This window comes from Athene noctua, chromosome 11 (genome assembly GCF_965140245.1).
Source record: "Athene noctua chromosome 11, bAthNoc1.hap1.1, whole genome shotgun sequence".
Taxonomy (NCBI): Eukaryota; Metazoa; Chordata; class Aves; order Strigiformes; family Strigidae; genus Athene; species Athene noctua.
In genome coordinates, this window is record NC_134047.1 from 23,335,393 (window position 1) to 23,353,729 (window position 18,337).

Below are 18,337 nucleotides of genomic sequence, written 5' to 3' on the forward strand. Positions count from 1 at the left end.
TTACTGGTCTCTTAGTTGTTAACGTGAATTTATTATCTCATTTAAGACAGTTGACATTGTGATACTTTGGCTACGAGTCAGTACAGATGCGTTACACCTTGTGATGGACTGAAGCAAAGTGTTTAGTACCCTTAAGTAGTACTAGTAGTAGTAACCAACAAAATTTCTGGAGTCTGTGAACAAATACTTTTATGTGTTTGAGTACTAAGAAATTGTAGAAGATTTTATATCAGTATTTAACAGAAAAACCACCGTGAAAATTCTCTTAGTTTTGAAGACTGACTCTTTTTCCAATTCTTCATGAAGCATTTTTTTTATTGTTTTGGGTTTTTTTCAAAGTCAGGAACAGTTTTGAATTTGTAAGAAAATGTTGTCTTTTAATTAAGAACTGCTTGAAAAAAATCAATGCCAGTTAGTCATATGCAATAGAAAGAGCAATATGAGTGCGTACGTGTCTTCGTGCATCAGCATTTCCTAATTTTTCTGCTGTTTGTATCTATTTGTCTACAATTTCTACAGTCTCTTAATGTTATGATTTTATGGCTGCAAGGACCATGAGCTCATATAAATACTCAGATTATTCAGATATTAAAGAAGTCAGAACTGTATTTTTAGAAGAGTTTTCTAGTTTTTGAAATTTTTCACACATTTTGCGCAGTCAGTTCTTACGAAGTCCATCTTTGAACCAGTGGGACAATTAATATGAAAATAGATGTCAGCCATAACTGTAGCTTTACCATGAGATTGCAACTGGTAAAATAATTTATTGAAATACACAAATTAGAGGGCACTTATTTTTTTAAATTCACATGAGAATGACATTTTGTGCTAATCCTGACATCTGTTCCCCATCACCAGAAGATGAGGTTGAATGGTTGGACCGTTCACTCCGTTGTGTGTGAAAACTGAAGTGCTGTTTTCTTTCTTACAACTTTTTATTATCCACAGTGATTCATCAAGTGAATATTCTGACTGGACAGCAGATGCTGGAATTAATCTCCAGCCTCCAAAGAGACAAACCAGGCAGGCGGCTCGGAAAATCTGTAGTAGTTCTGAAGATGAAAATATGAAGGGAACAAAAGGACTGGAGCCAAAACGAAGGAAACTTAAACAGCCTAGAAAAAAGGTCAGCATTTTTAATTTTTTAGTGTGTTTTTTACTTTATGAATATAATTTTTTTTTTGAGTGGATGATTTGAAAGTAAAATTTTTCACAAGTAAGTATGTAGTAAGAAAGAACCTATAGATAGCGTAGTAATTGCTATCCCTAATTTTGCTACCCATCATTTTTTTGTTTGTCTTGCTGCTGTGTGACATAGATGTACTTCATGTTCCGTGCAGGTAGTTCTACTTTACAGATGGTGTGTTTCCTCGTAGATTTGTGCTCGTCATTGCATCTAGATTTACTCCAAGGTGGTTTTGTTGTAAAATTATAACACGTCTGTATTGTATCTACACTGTCAGATTTCTTTTTCCTAGTATTTTCTTAAGATGTTTAGAATCTTTGTAAAGAAATATCTTTATTTATGAACATTTTAATCTTATATTTATAATGAACACATCTTATTTCTTGCTATTTAGCTGAGGTTTTTGGAAGGTTGACATTCCAGCATTTGCTTTACCCTTCTATCTAGTTATCTTCAGCAAGCACTGTATGATGCAGTTTTTCTTGTGTTCTGCCATAGTAATTCCGACTTGCATTCTAAATTTCATGTCATATATTTAAGAAACCAAGTGGACTGCTTTCGATGGAAGGTGAGCCCAGCGAGGAATGGCTTGCCCCACAGTGGATCTTGGATACTATACCCCGCCGCTCACCTTTTGTCCCACAAATGGGAGATGAGGTAATGAGTGTAGCCATTCCGTAATTCCCATCAAGGCTGATGAGCTTGGTTTGATCCAGACTGTAATATCTAGCAACATTTTCAGTGAATCATTCTCAAGATAGGCTGAGTTGTGATAACTTTTTTTATTCTCAGGCAATCAGCTGTTTTCATATAGCTGTCCTGTGTCTCTTCCTGCTACTCATATGTGTGCAAAAAGAATTGATTGTGCCTCTTCAGACAAACCTGCACACTTCTTAATGATCCCAGGTTTGAAAGCACATAGCAGGTGCCACTTTGGGGGCTGATATAAATATTTTTACAAAGAGAAGAGTGCTTTATAATGAAATAAAGAAGTATGTTCTGAAAGGCATAATGCCTGTTGTGTTCATAGAAATTTAAACAGGAAGAGAACTATCAGTAAAATAGTCCTTTTTTTCTTTTTTTTTTTTAATTTTCTTTCAAGATCATATACTTTAGGCAAGGCCATGAAGCTTATGTGCGGGCAGTGAGGAAAGCAAAAATTTACACCATTAACATGCAAAAACAACCATGGAACAAAATGGAACTCAGGGTAAGTTAAATAATTCAAAGAGTGGAATGTCTCGGTAATGTTAAATTGACATTAAAAACCAGTATGAAAAATACGAAGAAAGCATTACTTTAAAATGTTAATGTCAAAATTAAAATTATAAATCTTAAAATTAGGGGGTTTATTAACACAGAGCCTTTACATCAGTTCCTGATGATAGGAAGCCAGAAGGGTATTAAAGAATGTGAAAGTTTATCTAGTGTGGTGTTCTTGCCTGGTAGATTAAAAAAATGTAGAATATTAAATGAATTTTAAAAGAAGTCAGAGTGCGAGTAGTTAAGGACTGGAACAGGTTGCCCAGGCAGGGCATGGAATCTCCATCCTCAAAGACTTCTCAAAGCTCAACAGGGCAAGCTCTGAGTGACTTGATCTAAGTTAGACCTTAGCCCTGCCGTAAACAGGATTTGAGACTTGATGATTCTCAGGGGTCACTTTCAACCCCAATTATTCTATGACTCTGTTGGATTTTTTTTCTTAACACTAATTCATTCAGAACCCCCCACACAGAGACTGTTTGTAGTTCTCTCAACACTCTGCAATGACCCGAACATCTAGGTTCTATTTATTGTTTTTAACACTGTGGTAAGATGTAGGACATCACCGTGTGAAGACCTAAATGGATGTGCAAAGCTCTGTTAAACTGTGGATCTATCTAAGCACATAGTTGTGTATGTGCTTAAGTTCTTGGAGGGACAAGACAACATCTTACAACATATTTTTACAAAATAAAAATATTATGGATTGCTGGAGCAGATAGTAGGTTTCCACAGTTACACTGGTTTTTTTTATCCTTTTGCTTTGAACCGCTGAGTCCTACTTAATCCACAGTGTTGCTGTGTTTTATTTTTTTTGCTTTACTCAGCTTTCATATCAAGAGAAGAGCACGTTTATGTTCTAATACTCATATACGTGTATGCCAGTGGTTCTATTAATGAAAATAATTGCTTTACTGGAAAAATATCCAGGAACTAGACCTAGGTATTCAGTGATTCCAGCTGTAATCTTCAAAGGCATCATCACATAAGGAAAAGGAAATAGCATTTCGCTTAGGATAGAGATCTTACCACCAGCTGCTGTTTGACAGGACGTGAACATAAAAGGCTATTGTTGAATTTCCGCTTTAAGAGGAAGGATTTCCTTTTATTACCCCTCTGTGTTGCTGTGCAAGGGTGAGAGGGCCTGGCTTTGGTCAGGTATAACCTTTGGTGCTGTCAGTGTGGTTAAAACCAGAGCGAGTGTGTTCCTTAGGAACATTATTAGAAAAGTTAAATAATTTGTGTGTATCCTGTTCACAAATCTACCAAGGGACTATATTTTTCCTCTTTCTTTTTAACTGATTTTTAGTATTTTGAAAAAGAAAACTTTTATGGGTGAAATTACCTGGGCTGTAGAGTGAAAACATACTTGGATTTTATTAATATTTTTGGTACTTTAACATGGATGTTTTTACTGTTAGCTAATTAAAATAACACTCCCTATTGATAAATAGGAACAAGAATTTGTGAAGACTGTAGGAATTAAATACGAAGTTGGGCCTCCTACACTCTGCTGCTTGAAGCTCGCATTCCTAGATCCAATCACAGGCAAAATGACAGGAGAATCATTTTCCATAAAGTAAGTCACTGAAATGCTGATGATACTCTTCAGGAGATTTTGTTGCAGTTTAGAAGCTTCCCCCTATTTCTTTTTTTCCTCTTGCAAGGCATGATGACAGCATTAATTATGCCAAATTTGAAAACAAAACACATGAAATTGGTGTTTTGTGTCTGTGTTGTAAATGTGGAAGTATGTTTATGGGTGATAGAAGCAATGTTTTTTCTATTTCATTAAGGTACCATGATATGCCAGATGTTATTGACTTCCTTGTGCTGCATCAGTTTTATAATGAAGCCAAAGAAAGGAACTGGCAAATAGGTGACTACTTTTTTTTTTCCACTTCTGTGTGTTTTGCAACATTTCTGCAGCTGTTTAATGTGACACAGTGTCTCTGTTACATGGTGTAAAGGATTATACCACACATGATACTGTAGCGACCGCTGGAAACTCTTTTGACTTTTGCTGCAATTCCTGTAGCAGAAAAAAAAAAAAAAAAAAGAAATGAGAGAAACTGTTACGGAGCCTGTGACAGCAGAAGAACCTGCTGTTATGTTGTGATTTGAGGCATGGAGGAGGCTGTGACTAATTACTAGAGATGTGAAAGTCCTCCCTTTAGGGGAAAAGCTTGATTCCTATAGTGCAAAATGTAAGAACTGAAGTAGTAAAAAAATTGAAGCAGTGCGTTTATGAAAGATGAAGTTAGTTCTCTAAAAGGAAGCATTTAACAATTATTTATGTTGTTCTTTTGCTGAATGCGCTCTTTTTCCTTACAGGGGATAGATTTCGCAGCATAATAGATGATGCTTGGTGGTTTGGAACTGTGGAGAGTCAGCAGCCTTTCCAGGCGGAATATCCCGATAGCTCCTTCCAGTGCTACTCTGTGCAGTGAGTATTTACACAGCTGTGATGTTAGCACACGTGCTTACGTGCTCTGGGCCTTCTAGACATTTACATGCAACTTTATGCGTACCTCAAGAGCTAGGATCTTTTTTTTTCCATTTAAATACATAATCAGCCACTTTGGTTTTATTTATTTAATTAGTAACTTATTCAGAAACCAACACTTTTGGTGTGAACAGCAGTGTAGTAAATATATAGGAGATGCAAGAGAAAAATAAGGAGTTGGGATGTAGCTAGCAACATATCTTGTTTCTAATGGGTGTGAGCTTTTTGGTTTAAGTCTGGTGGAGAAAAGGTTTATTGTTATGTGCAGCTCTAACTTACGTGTTTGAATGTTTGGTGGTTTTTGTTGTTGTTTTTTTTTTTAATAGCTGGGACAATAATGAAAGAGAGAGGATGAGTCCATGGGACATGGAACCAATTCCAGAAGGAAGTAAGTGTGTGTTGAATTCATGTCTGTATACGAAATAAATAGCTTTTTTAGTACTTACTGTTGAATTCTTCATATTTAGCTGCTTATCCAGAGGAGGTTGGTGCTGGAGTTCCTGTGACTCCAGATGAGCTGACAGCTCTTCTCTACAAACCCCAGGAAGGAGAATGGGGGGCCCATTCCAGAGATGAAGAATGTGAGCGAGTAATCCGGGGGATTGAGCAACTCCTTTCCCTCGGTATGTTTGGAGAGAAAAGGTGGAAGGATTGACAATATTGGTGTGGAGGCCCATGACTGAGGAGCGGATAGGATGGAGTGTTGGGAGTTGGTGTGGAGTATTAGAAATGGAATCAACTCAATCATTGAAAAGAGCCTTTTAAATTTCACATGGTGTCCTTTTTGGTTACAGTCCCTTTTTTGGGGGGGCTTGACCTGCTTCCTTTCAAGTTAATGGGGATTCTCAGTAGGTCTAAAGATGAACAAGCGAAACATTGACTTAAACCCCTCAAAAAACAACCAACAAATGCTCACCAACAAATACCTTGTGATTAGTTTGGAGCCGTTTAACAACATGCTATGATTTAAATTCTATATTTATACACAGGGCATGTCTGTATTCTTAGTTTATGTTGCTTGTTGAAGTATTCCTGTTGTAAGGGGATATGCCACGTTGCTCTTTAGCAGTACAGTTGACTGCTGGCGTGCAAATCTCAGATGCAATACTTTAAAAACGCTTTTTCAAGAGTAGTTAACAGATGGTACAAGAGGAAGAATCCTACCCTTTGGGTAATGACATATCCAGCTGTAGATCTGCATTGCTTATGCTGAATTCTTAGAAAGAAACCCCAGAAACTGTTACAAGGAATCTAGTTATCTTATAACTTCCCTTCTGGTGTCTTCTGAGGCATCTAAATGAATTTGATCTTCTGTCTTTCAGACATTTCTAATCCCTTTGCTGTTCCGGTGGACCTTAGTGCCTATCCCATGTATTGCACTGTTGTTGCTTATCCAACTGACCTTACCACGATCAGGAGGAGGCTTGAAAACAGGTTTTATAGGTTAGTTGGATTTTTATTTGTTTGTAATCTACATTTACTATAGCCCCATCGAGGACAAGATGTTTAGCTGAATACTAGATAGTGCAACTTCAATATATTTCTTTGATGAGCCAACAGGGTAAGATCAGATTCTGTTTGGCCTTGGGACAAAGTGAGTCTTCCTGAGTAATAGTTTCTTTCGGCCACGTTAAGGAAGAAGCTGGTGTAGCTGGATCTGGAGTGTCTTTCTTGTTTAACATACTCAGTTTTATCCTCTGGATGCAGTGTAAGCAGAGCATGTTTCCTTCATCTGGATCTCTACTGCTTTTGAAGCAGATGCTTTGCTTCTATTGCAGTTGCCAGAAGTGGGTTAAATAGTGCAGCAAACTGGACATCGCAGTTTTTCTGATTAACTTGGGGATAAGTAGTGTCCTGCTCTGTTTTATTCCATCAGAGGATCACTTCATCTCTAAGTTTTTCTCTAAGTGGGAGCAGTCAGCGGTGTCTTTCAGTAGGTTTGTTTCTGCTTTTCATTCCATTTATTGCTGGCTTGAGGAGGGACATGTTTTTTTCCACAGAGCTGTCACAGCCTGGCACCTCGGGGCAGCCAGCAGTATGGGAACAGAAACCACTTACCTTGGTCTCTAGCAACCTCTTTCTCCTGGATCTGAATTATCTGATTCCTTTTATTACTGAGGAATCCTACTAAACTCAGAAAGAAAATAATATACACCTTCCTCTCCATCCCATCCCTTCTCCTTTTTTTTTTTTCTTTTTTTTTTTCTGTCAGGAGAATCTCTGCACTGATGTGGGAGGTACGATACATTGAACATAACGCCAGGACTTTCAATGAGCCAGACAGTCCTATAGTCAAAGCAGCCAAAATTGTAACAGATGTCTTACTTCGCTTCATTGGGTAGGCATGGCTTTTACTTTATAGACCAGACATCTTGAGTTTCTGAGCTATTTGATTATGTATTTTGGCTTTTGTTGTTGTCCCGCAGGGATCAGAGTTGTACTGATATATTAGAAATATACAACAAGGTGAAAGCAGAAGACCTCAGCAGTACTGATGAAGAAGAGGAGGTAAGACTGTTAAGTCCAACCATCAGAACTTCTTGCCTTTTTAAATTCAGCACTGGAAAGAAATTTGAGAGAAGGTTTTTGTCGAGTTTTTATTTTATGGGTATTTGCACTGAGTTTTTGAGATGAACCTATTTAGGCCATTTGTATTACTCACCTGGGGCAATAAGCTCTCTTAAGTAAGTAAAAATTATTCTTGGAACTGCCTGTCTTTAATCTTCTCTCAGTACACGATGTTTTATTGTGTGAGGACGTATTAGTAAGTAGAGGAAGTACAAACTGGAGCTGTTACTCAGTCTGCTGAACCAGAAGGGCAGCAGCTCTCCCCCTGTCAGCGAGGCAGCAGAGCTGGTTTTCTTACGTAATTCTGTGTCATTGCCTGTCACTTCTACCACGGAGTGAAACGACAGGTAGAAACCAGGTTAGCTGTCACTTCCTTTAACTTTTTCTCTCTCCTTACAACTTCTCCCCTTCAATGCAGTTTGTAAACAATTTGAGATGTGCTGTAGTGACCTGTTAGAACCTGAGCCACTTGGGCTTGTTTCACTTCTTCAAGTGTTGCTTTCTAATACATGAGCTAGTATGAGATTTAGTGAGGACGTTTCTTCCCTCCTCCCTCCCCCAAGACGTACTCTGTTGTTGCAGTTTATTTAAGTTAAATATTGAAATATTTTGAAACCTTTGATGCTGCTTGAACACCTCAATACTTATGGCTGGTGCTATTGTCTTGGATTTGTATTGAAACTTAACATCTATACTGCAACATCATAATGACTTTTATAAAACTGGAGATAGAATAGTGGCATCTATTTTCACAGACTATTTTGAAGAAAAGGAGGGATTTCCATGACTTAAATAACAGACTCTCCTTCCCAAGTCAACCTTCTTGTGTCAGGTGTGAATTTCATCCGTTCCATGTCAAATAGTGCTAGGAAGTGTCCAAAATTGCTACTATATCGCCTTCCTTTCTCTCCAGCCTTTCAAAGGGCTGGGTTTTAATATGTTTTGGTTTATAATATGTTTTAAAATGAGAAAGAAATTACTTTCAGAATCTTTGTAGGAACTTCCCAGTCCTCCCCAAATTATTTATTTGTAATTACTGGTAGAAAGCTGTGTACAAAGGAGTTCTTGTTGTAATTTCTCGATGCAGATTCTGAAAAGAATATTACGTACACTTGATGTAAGTAAGGCACTACGTGAAACCTGAATAAACTCACTACAGATGCTCAGGGCATGAGCATTTAGGCAGGGGAGTACAGCTCTGCAAGACTGGGACTTAGCTGAGTCTTAAGGACTGAAAATAAGCCATTCATATTTCTCCCGTGTTTATGTATAATTTTTATGGAAGCAAACTTGGAAAAGAGATGAAACAGCTTATCCACCTGATTATTTTTAATTTACGTAAGTTCTAGTTTGAACCATTCGTTGCTTTTGAGTAGCTTAAAATTGTGTTTGTTGTTGTTGGCTGCGTGGTTTTTAACCCTTTTCCCATTGCTGAGCGTGGGTCCAAGCCCACACGTCTGTAATCGTTACCTTTGCCTTTAGGTGGCAGAAGTAGATGTAGATTCTGATGCTCCAGGAACTTCCTCTGGAAAAAGACGAGTGAGTAAACATTTGTGCTTGGTCTGGCTTGTGAAGGGAGGGAGACCAGGTACTGAAACACTCATTTAGGGCTGGAATGCTTTAAATTTGTCATAGCCAGTAGTCTGAGGGACTAACTGTGTGAATTCGATTGCATGTAAGTGTTGGCAGCCTAAGTTATTGTGCAGGAAAATTTACTTAATTGCTGATAATTACTTTTTTTTTTTTTTCATTTGATTTGAAAGACAGCTAGAACAGATTCAATGTTCAGTCAAATTTGAATGAAAGCTGATGAAAATAGCAAGGCTGGATCTGAAATATTGCATACCTCTCATGAGTTTGAGTGTCTGTATATTACCAGAAAAGGCATATTTCCGCAATTCACATACTGAATATTGTTGTGCCATCAGCTATGCTTTAATCTTACTGCAATTCTGGTTTTAATTGTGGAAATCTGCTCTGAACCAGAACGCTGGTAAATTAATAGGCACTTAAAGTGAAAAATTTGAATATTCTGAAAAATTATGAAATACATACATCTGTTTCCCTGCAGGTAAGACGACGAATAAAAAGACAGCCCGTGAAAGCAAGTCCTGATGCTTGGAAAGAGCAGTGCAAGCAGTTGTTAAACCTGATTTATGAAAGAGAGGACTCTGAGCCTTTTAGACAGCCGGTTGATCTCTTCTCCTATCCTGTAAGTACAACTTCCATATTCAAAATTTAAAAAGCCTCTTGTTCATCTTTTGGCAAAACATCCATGTTGGGCCTGTTTCTAACCTTTCCCTTTACGAGTTGGAATGCACCGTGTTCTGTGCTCTGATGTTTTCAGGGAATATCTGCAGTAACTCTCAAGTAGAAATAATTATTTGAATGCCAGTGTTGTGGATGAACACTTAGATGTATTTATTGCTGTAGGATTTGACGGCCTTTATTATTTTCTTGTGTGTTCTTCCAGGATTATCGAGATATTGTAGACACTCCTATGGACTTCAGCACTGTGAAAGAAACCTTGGAGGCAGGAAACTACACTAGTCCCTTGGAATTCTACAAAGATATTCGTTTAATATTCTGCAACTCTAAAGCTTACACTCCTAATAAAAAGTCTCGAGTAAGTAATAACTTTTAATGCCTTCCTTACAAAGACCCTGGCCCTACATAAATACAGTGCATGAAGTAAGGTCTGTATCTGACGAGCAAAGCACTGCATTGTGAAATAAAAATAAGTAGTACGTGTTAATTCTGGAATCTGTGGTTATAAATTTGCTTGGTTCTGCTCACGCAGATCACTTCTGAATTTCATTTTCACTTGCTGAACTTAAGGCTTCTGAGAAATTGTGTGATTACTTTTGCAACTCTTTCTCTGAATATTTGGAGCAGAGAAGTGATCAACAGTTGCTTTTATTTTTTCAATCATTTATTCCTGGAAACAAGGCCATCAGCCTGCTAACTGCATATATATATATATATATATATATATATATATATATATATATATATATATAAAGGATCTTTTTTAATCTACTGCTAATGTAAGCATTGTGCAGTATTTCTACTACTGGAGGAGATGAGAGCATTATGATATTTAATCTTTTTCTAGTGTACTTAGTCTACTTGGCAAGACTCACACAGTGTTGTCTGTGTTTCTCAGGTATTAATCTTGCTTTTTTCTGCATTCAGGAATAGGAATCTACTCAGGCAGAAAAAATGTGTTGGATTAGAGCCCTGAACAATATGGCAAGAGGGAAAGGGGGATTAAAATGTTAAAATATAGATATTTTATGAGATAGATGAAGTGACTGTGAAGTGTGTGGCTGATCATGTAATCATGGCTGTTTAATACGTGTTCCTGTGCAGTACGTTGCCTGTCATCTTTTCTTAAGCTGCTAAATGATCAAATGATTCTAAAATTTTCCAATGTTTCAACGACGTATTGTTTGTGCTCAAAAAAAATCACAAGTTGGCACGACGACACAGACGCATTTTTCACCACTGTTGATGCAAAATACAGTTTGAGTGGTTGATGTCTTCATAATATAAAGCAGACAGAATTTTGACTGTGTTTCCTGACATTAAATCATAACGTTATTATAAAGAAAAGCTGTATATTCAACACGATGCTTAAGTTGTGACAAAATCACATCTCTGAAACGTGTCATTTAGCACAGATAAGAGTGCTGGTCACAAAGTTGCCTAATATTTTTTGTGTAGAAAAAGGAGCGCTTATAAATGACTAAGAAATTTGGGACTAGACTGAGAGAATATTACTTAAAGCACAATAATACATAGAATTTAATATTACTGTAAAATGTTGGTGTGACACAAGGTTTTGTTACGCTAGGCACTGTCGAGGAGGAGGAGGAGGAGCAGAGTGTGCTGCAGAGAGCTCTCAGTGCATGCGTAAACGGTGCTGGATGGGAGGAAGCAGGAGGTTGTGTGACCTCATCACTTGAGGAGTAATAGTCTGAGCTCGTCAGCGAAATAACTGCGTTTTGTGTAGTCGGGCTGGTGAGAGTAAGCTTGAAGGAGGATGATACTGTGGGAGAGGGGAACTCCAGCCTGGCGTTAGTGTGAGAGAAAGCACAAAGCTGCTGTTGCTGAAGGTGGTTGGGGTGTTGGCGTTGAGCAAGGGCTGGAAGGAGGGCTGCGGGCGGGCTCTGCAGGTAAAGAGCAGTAACTTTTGCTGACTTTAATAGCAGGGAAATCCGTAGAGGATTGCTAGAAGACAAGTGATTTGAGGGTGTTTTATGGGCGGTTGACATCAGAGTAATCTCGGTGAGTTATTTACTGCTGCTCACTCCCTGGGAACTTCCCTGTGTGTTAATAACGGAACAGCTTGTGAGTCAACTCCCAAATTACTTTAATAGAGTGGCCCATCAATATCCATTTGCTTAAATACTGTGAAGTGCCTCGGTGAGGTGATCCTTGCTGGAGGGCTGGGGCACACAGCTGGGCCTTCTGCCACTGCAGGTTCGTCTGCTGCCAAATGTGTGCCAACATGCTGAGGTTTTCTAGCCCGTTTTCCCATCTTTACAACAGCATTCTGGACGGTGGCAAGAAGGGCAGGGTACTACGTACCAGAGCTAAAGAAGGAGACGTTGCTAAAATGTAAGGCTCTGGGCAAAAATTAAGTTATGTGAACGTAAAGAAAACTCTACCTCAAAGAGATTTTATATTCAGACTGCAAGAAATGGGAAGAGGTCTGGGCATAAGATGATGATAACATCTTGCTGGTGTTTACACAGTTTTCAGAAGACTGGATGCAGCAGAAGGGTATGGGTATGAGGAAGGAATCAAGATGTTTGTTTTCTTTACGCTGAGTTTGAACTATTTGTCGTAACTCAAACACATCCAAGGTAAAATTGTGAACAGAAGTAAATACAGTCTGAAATAAGGAGAAACGACGAGTGAATTTGTGGGTGAGGCTATGGAGAGGCAAGAGGACAGGAAAATGGTTTAAAGATTTAAACACCTGGTTTACAGGAATTGGGAATGAGGACATTTTAGGTGGCTTCTCTGTGCAGCTCTGTGGGGGTGGTGTGAGGACTCATCACTAGGGAATAAAAGCAAAAAGCAAAGGTGAGGGGCAGCAAAATTCAATTGTGTTTTCCTTGATACTTCAGGTTGTCTTACAGCGTGCTTTCCTGCTTTGTGGAGGTTAAATAGGGGGCTGTATTTCAGTAATCTAGATACAGAGTTAAAGGAAAATGGGTAAATATTTTGTACTATAAGTAAATCCTTTTATGAAAACACTTTCTGTTGTGAGAAGACACGTGTACCATGAAAGGAAATTATCTGTAAAGAACCTTGCAGTTGACTGTCATCATGCATTTTTCTTTTGCGCTACAATCTGGGCATCTTTGTGATTTTTAAATTTTATTTTTTTTTTTCCCCATGATCTTCTAGTTATTCATCTCCTAATCAATATGACCATGCTTTCTCACTCCAGATTTACAGCATGACACTTCGACTATCTGCCTTATTTGAAAATCATATGAAAAATATAATCTCTGAGTACAAGTCAGCAATGCAATGTCAGAAGAGGAAAAGGCCACGGTACCGAAAACGGCTAAGAAGCAGTAGCAGTTCACCCTCGACTAGCAGAGCATCTAGGTAACGTTAACCACCAGTGTCGGTAGAGATGGCAGTGACAGACAGGCCTTCCAGAATGAGCAGTCAGTAACAGCCCTGCTCATTTCCTGATGCAGTTTGCTCTTTCGGGTGGTAAAATCCTGAGCTCAAAGGCCATGCTCAGTTTGTAGTTTGTGCATAATTCTGGTGAGTGAGAGACTGCACAATTAGAAATATTCCGTCTGGAGGAAGTGGCTGACCAAGTTTTCTTCTGCCTTTGTTTAATAACTTGTTGAAAAAAGTGTTGTATAACACTTTCTCTGACTTCTGTATGATACTTTGTCTACGTAAACTGAGTATTTGTTTTAAAAGGTGAGATAAAATCTTGTTCTTGCAAACTCTTATGCTTTTAGCAAACAGAATGATACTGTAACTATTTTTAGTTTTTCTACACCTGGGCAAGCACTGGGAAATAGAGATCACTTGTGTTAGGCATTCATTGCATAAACCAAGGCACTTAGAGGGGGAAATTGGTGTTGGGTTTGAGTCTTTGCTACTAACGGTTTTATCTCTTTGGTATATTTTGTGTTTTCAGCCCAAAAGGGAAACAGAAGCAAATTAAGATTCAACCTAAACCCAACCAGAATACCTCACTGCCTTTGACTAGGACTAGTTCTTCAGTTTCATCTCATGGTGAGGAGAGATTTTTCTAAACTGCATCCTTTCTCTTGCAGCAACTTGTACGTGCAGATTAAAGCTTATATTCATGTGTCACATGCACAACCCACCTGTTTGAAAGGGCAAGTAGCAAGGTCATGGAAATCTGTTGTCTGTAGGTTGTGTTAGTTGAACTTGGCCCTCCAGCTGTTGGTATGTTATTGGTAAGGGTCAGAGAACAGGGAACCTGGGGCTGTCCTTGGTAAGAATTAATCTAAGGACAAGACCCCGGACTTCCTACGGGCTTCTCTTATACAGCCATTACAAATATGTTAAGCTTACTTTGGATTACACCCTGGAGGAATCTGTCTGTTTATGACTGCAGAGGCAGCTTGGGGAGAATAAACCCCTGGACTTGGGCTGTTAACTCAAGTGATACAAAAGCTCCCCAGAATGCCTTGCATTATTAACAAGAGGATAAAAATTACTCTGTCACGTTAGTGGTGTCCTGTCTAAAGTTTCAGATACAGCAGAAGAACCTCTGGGTTCAGCCACTGGTGAAGAGATGGAGGGTCAGCCATCTTCCTCAGGCTCAAATGCACAGAACCGAAGTGGGAATACCATTGATCCAGGGAAAAGTAGACCAATCAGGAGTAAATCTACACCAGTGAAACAAGGTGAGAAATAACAAGCATTCTGTTCTTTGACTGACTGGTTTCACTCGAAATGAAAGATGTTGCTTCTGTCTGATGCTTACGATATTCTTGCCTGAGTCTAGCATTATGCTATATCCCCAAGCCATACTAAAGAACTGAATTCACCTTAGTCTTACAGTTCTGTGGTCTCTTGTCTGAAGTGTGGTGTGCACGAAATGCCACGTTCAGTTCAGTGAGGTCCTTCAAAATTTCTCCAGATGGAAAAGCTTGACTGCGCTTAGAATCCTTGAGAATTACAGTTCCCTCAGGAGTTAGAAAAAGGAAAGCCAACCAGAAGAATCCCCACCCCAAAACCTTGTCTTTTTATTAATCAAGTTGAAACCAATGATGAAAAAAAAGTTTTGAAAAATTTAAATATTTTTATCATAATCAAGACTATAAGTCGTTGTGATTAGAAGGGAAACACTGTGTGAAAACTGTGGTATTTAGTCTCTGGGACGTGGTAACCAGACTTGCCACTGAGGCTGAGGGTGTTGAATGAGCATCAACTGAAAGCCTGAAGCCTTTGTGGAGTCCGTACCGCTGTGCTGTAGCAGGGCAGGTGAGCTTTTCATAACCCATGTTAAAGATGATATTTAATCTTCATTGGCAGATTCATAACTCTGAAAACATGTAGTATTTTGGGTCCCCAGCCAGCCAGATACTTTATATATTTTTAAGTTAAGGTGTTCAGCAGTCCTAGTGAGGTTTTGGGGTTTTTTACTGTCTTGAAATTGTGCTTGCCACAAGTGTTCCTTCTGTGAACTTGCATTTGATGGAGAATAAATACAGCTTGCAGAGTGTTATTTTAATATAGATGGGTTTGAAATGGATTTTAGAGGTTTTTCTGCCTTGGCATCCTAGGTAGGATTCATGTGACGAAACGTTAGATGTTTGTCTCTAACCTAGTCACTCTGGGATCCTTTTATTGACTGGATCTTCCCTTGAATTCTTTGTCAAGAGAGTTTGCAGTCCTTGCCTCCAGATAAGATGAACTGTGTTTACTTTCTCTGATGAGTTTTCCCCTTAGAGCACCTTGTTTGTCTTCGCAGCATATAAAGGTCATCTGTGGTGAGTAGCTCAGAGCTGGATCGTCCCCAGAGCGCAGAGGCAGATGAGGAGAATTCCACTTTTTGTATCCTATTTGGCTGGGGTGTGATGGTGATAACCAACAGGGTTATTCTGTGTTTGCTTAGATCACTCTCCGGATGGACCGCTTACAAATGGAGATGGCAGAGAACATCGGACAGGCGTCAAGAGGAAGTTAATAAGTGCGTCAGAAGAAGATGAGCATTTGGAGGAGGTGGAGGAAGAGGAGAAGAAGAAGAGAGAATTAAAGGAAAAATCTCGCTTATCTTCATCAGAAAGTGGGGAATCGGGATCCAGTTCAAGTTCTGACAGCAGAAGTGGTTCCGATTCAGACTCTGAATCGACATCTAGAACAGACCAGGATTACATTGATGGAGACCATGACTACAGCAAAGTTGTGCAATCCAAAAAACCCAAAAGAAAACTCAAAAGAAAAATCACCGGTGGGAAACGGAATTGGCAGGGCAGAGGGACAGGGAGGAGAGGTAGGTGGGGGAGGTGGGGGAGATGGAGCAGAGGGGGAAGAGGTGGTAGAGGCGGAAGAGGCTGTGGCAGAGGAAGAGGTGGCGGCAGGGGAGGAAGAAGAGGCCGGGGAGGCAGAGGAGCCTCGCGAGGAGCCACCAGAGCGAAACGCGCCCGCATTACAGACGATGAATTTGAAAACCTGTTTGGAGGACAGTTTGGTGAAAACGTGTTTGGAGGGCGATTCAGTAGACCGCCTCGAATCAAAACAAGGAACGAGGGCAGGAGAACTGTCTTGTACAATGACGATTCTGATAATGACAATTTTGTGCACACCGAGGATCCTTTGAACCTTGGTACTTCCAGGTCAGGCAGGGTGCGGAAAATGACAGAAAAAGCCAGGGTCAGCCATCTCATGGGATGGAATTATTGACAGATGAAAAACTTTGGAACAATTTTAAAAGAACTTCAATGGCCTTCTACTGCAGGGATTTTACCAGAAAATCTACCAAGCAAGTTGTGCGGGGACTCCACTCACGTTTCACAGTGGTGCTTTTCCATTATGTCAGTTTGCGTTTGTTTTAAAACTTCAGATCGCCACACTTCATTGGTCAAAACAAGCCTTATTCATTAGGCCTTAAATTACAGAAATTCTCCCCCACACACTACAAGTTCATCACATTAAAGAGGCTTCCAGCTTCTCAATAAGAACATGACATTCTGAGTCACGATTATGACTTCTCTCCCTTGTTTTGTTTTTGTATTATAGAAATAGCACCTTCTTACAGAGTTTTTATGTGGTTTCTGCCATAAATCCTTATACACAGTAATAATTATAACTTTTGCACAATACACCAATCCTAAAGGCAGCTATAAAATGTTTACAGTTTCTATATTGTAAGAAGGATCTGGATTATTTTAATTATCGCAGGCCAAACGTTCATGAATTGTGCTGAACTGAAGTATGTCTATACTACAGTTACGGGGGTCCTGATGTGCTTTCTATCGGTTCTTTATTCATGTAAAAAGTGACAAAGGGTTGGTGCCTTGTAAATATGTAGCAAACCTTTGATGTGGTGTGTCCTATGTGTGCATTAACTTTATTAAAAAGAGAATACTTGAGAAGTATGAATATCTAGACAAAAGGTGCCAAATGCAAAAGTTACTTGCATCTATTTTCTTTTTGTCCGCTCATATTTTTATAGTATTAATAGAGATTGTGCAGCTAAGGGGTAACTTGCAACATTTGAAAGGTTCCTCCTCTTCAAAGCATAACGTGATTTTTAATAGTAGCTCAGCTACCTCTATTTACAACTACTGGAAACTTAAAAGAAAATAGATGCTATTATTCAGTCCGTGTTGAAGAAGAGGCAAGAAGGAGCGTAGAGGGATGGAATTGCTCGCGAAGTTGTAGAGTAACGGTGTCTTGATGAAAACAAATCTAAGTCATCATCAGAGTTTTCAGAAGCATAATGTTTTTGGCAGATGGTGGTTTGTTTGTGCAGATAGGCCGACTGTCTCCCACACATTTCTGCTGCCACTTGCTCGGTGCAAATCTGTGTTTGGTTTCATTTGCCCCTGGAAGGTGCTGAGGGAGCTGAGCGGAGCTGGGGTACCCACCTCGCTCCCGCTCACATCCTCCAGACGAGCTCTTGTATCTCCAGCTTTCAGAAGAGATTTCCTGGTGCACTTGCACTCTCGTTATCCTGAGAAACGCTAACTTGAAAACAGAAATCGTTTTGGTAGTGGTAGTACAGTACGTGACGACATTTGTGGTCTTGCTCCTCGGTGAACAGAAAGGGGTGTTTGGCGTGGGCTGAGCTGGAGGTGAGCAGCCTCTTGCTTCGTAGTGACTTCAGTTTTTTCCCGTTGTCTAAACGAACCTGACAGCTCTAGCTTGGTTAAGAGAGTGGGTTAGATTACACAGAGAGAACAAATAAAAAAAGAGACTAGAAAATTTTGATGGGAGTTTTTCAAGATTGATTTTTTTTTTTTTTTTTTTTTTAAAAAAAACCCCTTTCATCCAATATCCTTAAGTTCTTCTGTGCACAGCTTGGTCAATAATTCTGGAAAACCTCAGGCAGCAAAGAGTGACCCATGTATATTCTCAGATGCAGAAGGAATTTAATTTTTGACTTTCTATATTAAGCACTAGCTATTTTATCTCGCTTTCCAAAAATTCTAGTTAGATGCAAAATGACTTGAAAAAAAAAAAATGCAGAGGTTTAGTTTTGTGATGGAGGAGAGTATATCCTAAATTGCTCAGAGCATTAATATGAGTTTATGGTACAGTACAAAATCACACTTTTAATTTTTTAAAGAGTG

General features: G+C 39.2%; 1 protein-coding gene across 3 annotated transcripts in view; it reads left to right on the plus strand.

Moving 5' to 3' along the window:
• Nucleotides 1-17,975, plus strand: part of BRWD3 (bromodomain and WD repeat domain containing 3) — a 57,173-nt gene extending 39,198 nt beyond the window's left edge. For all 3 annotated transcript variants that reach the window (XM_074914943.1, XM_074914940.1, XM_074914941.1), the window contains 18 exons: nucleotides 949-1,126; nucleotides 1,727-1,843; nucleotides 2,289-2,396; nucleotides 3,904-4,028; nucleotides 4,246-4,328; nucleotides 4,784-4,895; nucleotides 5,282-5,343; nucleotides 5,423-5,578; nucleotides 6,278-6,398; nucleotides 7,168-7,293; nucleotides 7,382-7,463; nucleotides 9,006-9,062; nucleotides 9,595-9,735; nucleotides 9,997-10,149; nucleotides 12,988-13,151; nucleotides 13,705-13,802; nucleotides 14,285-14,443; nucleotides 15,658-17,975. In XM_074914943.1, the coding sequence (XP_074771044.1) occupies nucleotides 949-1,126; nucleotides 1,727-1,843; nucleotides 2,289-2,396; nucleotides 3,904-4,028; nucleotides 4,246-4,328; nucleotides 4,784-4,895; nucleotides 5,282-5,343; nucleotides 5,423-5,578; nucleotides 6,278-6,398; nucleotides 7,168-7,293; nucleotides 7,382-7,463; nucleotides 9,006-9,062; nucleotides 9,595-9,735; nucleotides 9,997-10,149; nucleotides 12,988-13,151; nucleotides 13,705-13,802; nucleotides 14,285-14,443; nucleotides 15,658-16,445 (2,830 nt within the window). In that variant the 3' untranslated portion in view covers nucleotides 16,446-17,975. The remainder of the gene's footprint in view (nucleotides 1-948; nucleotides 1,127-1,726; nucleotides 1,844-2,288; nucleotides 2,397-3,903; nucleotides 4,029-4,245; nucleotides 4,329-4,783; nucleotides 4,896-5,281; nucleotides 5,344-5,422; nucleotides 5,579-6,277; nucleotides 6,399-7,167; nucleotides 7,294-7,381; nucleotides 7,464-9,005; nucleotides 9,063-9,594; nucleotides 9,736-9,996; nucleotides 10,150-12,987; nucleotides 13,152-13,704; nucleotides 13,803-14,284; nucleotides 14,444-15,657) is intronic.
• Nucleotides 17,976-18,337: the final 362 nt, after the last annotated feature.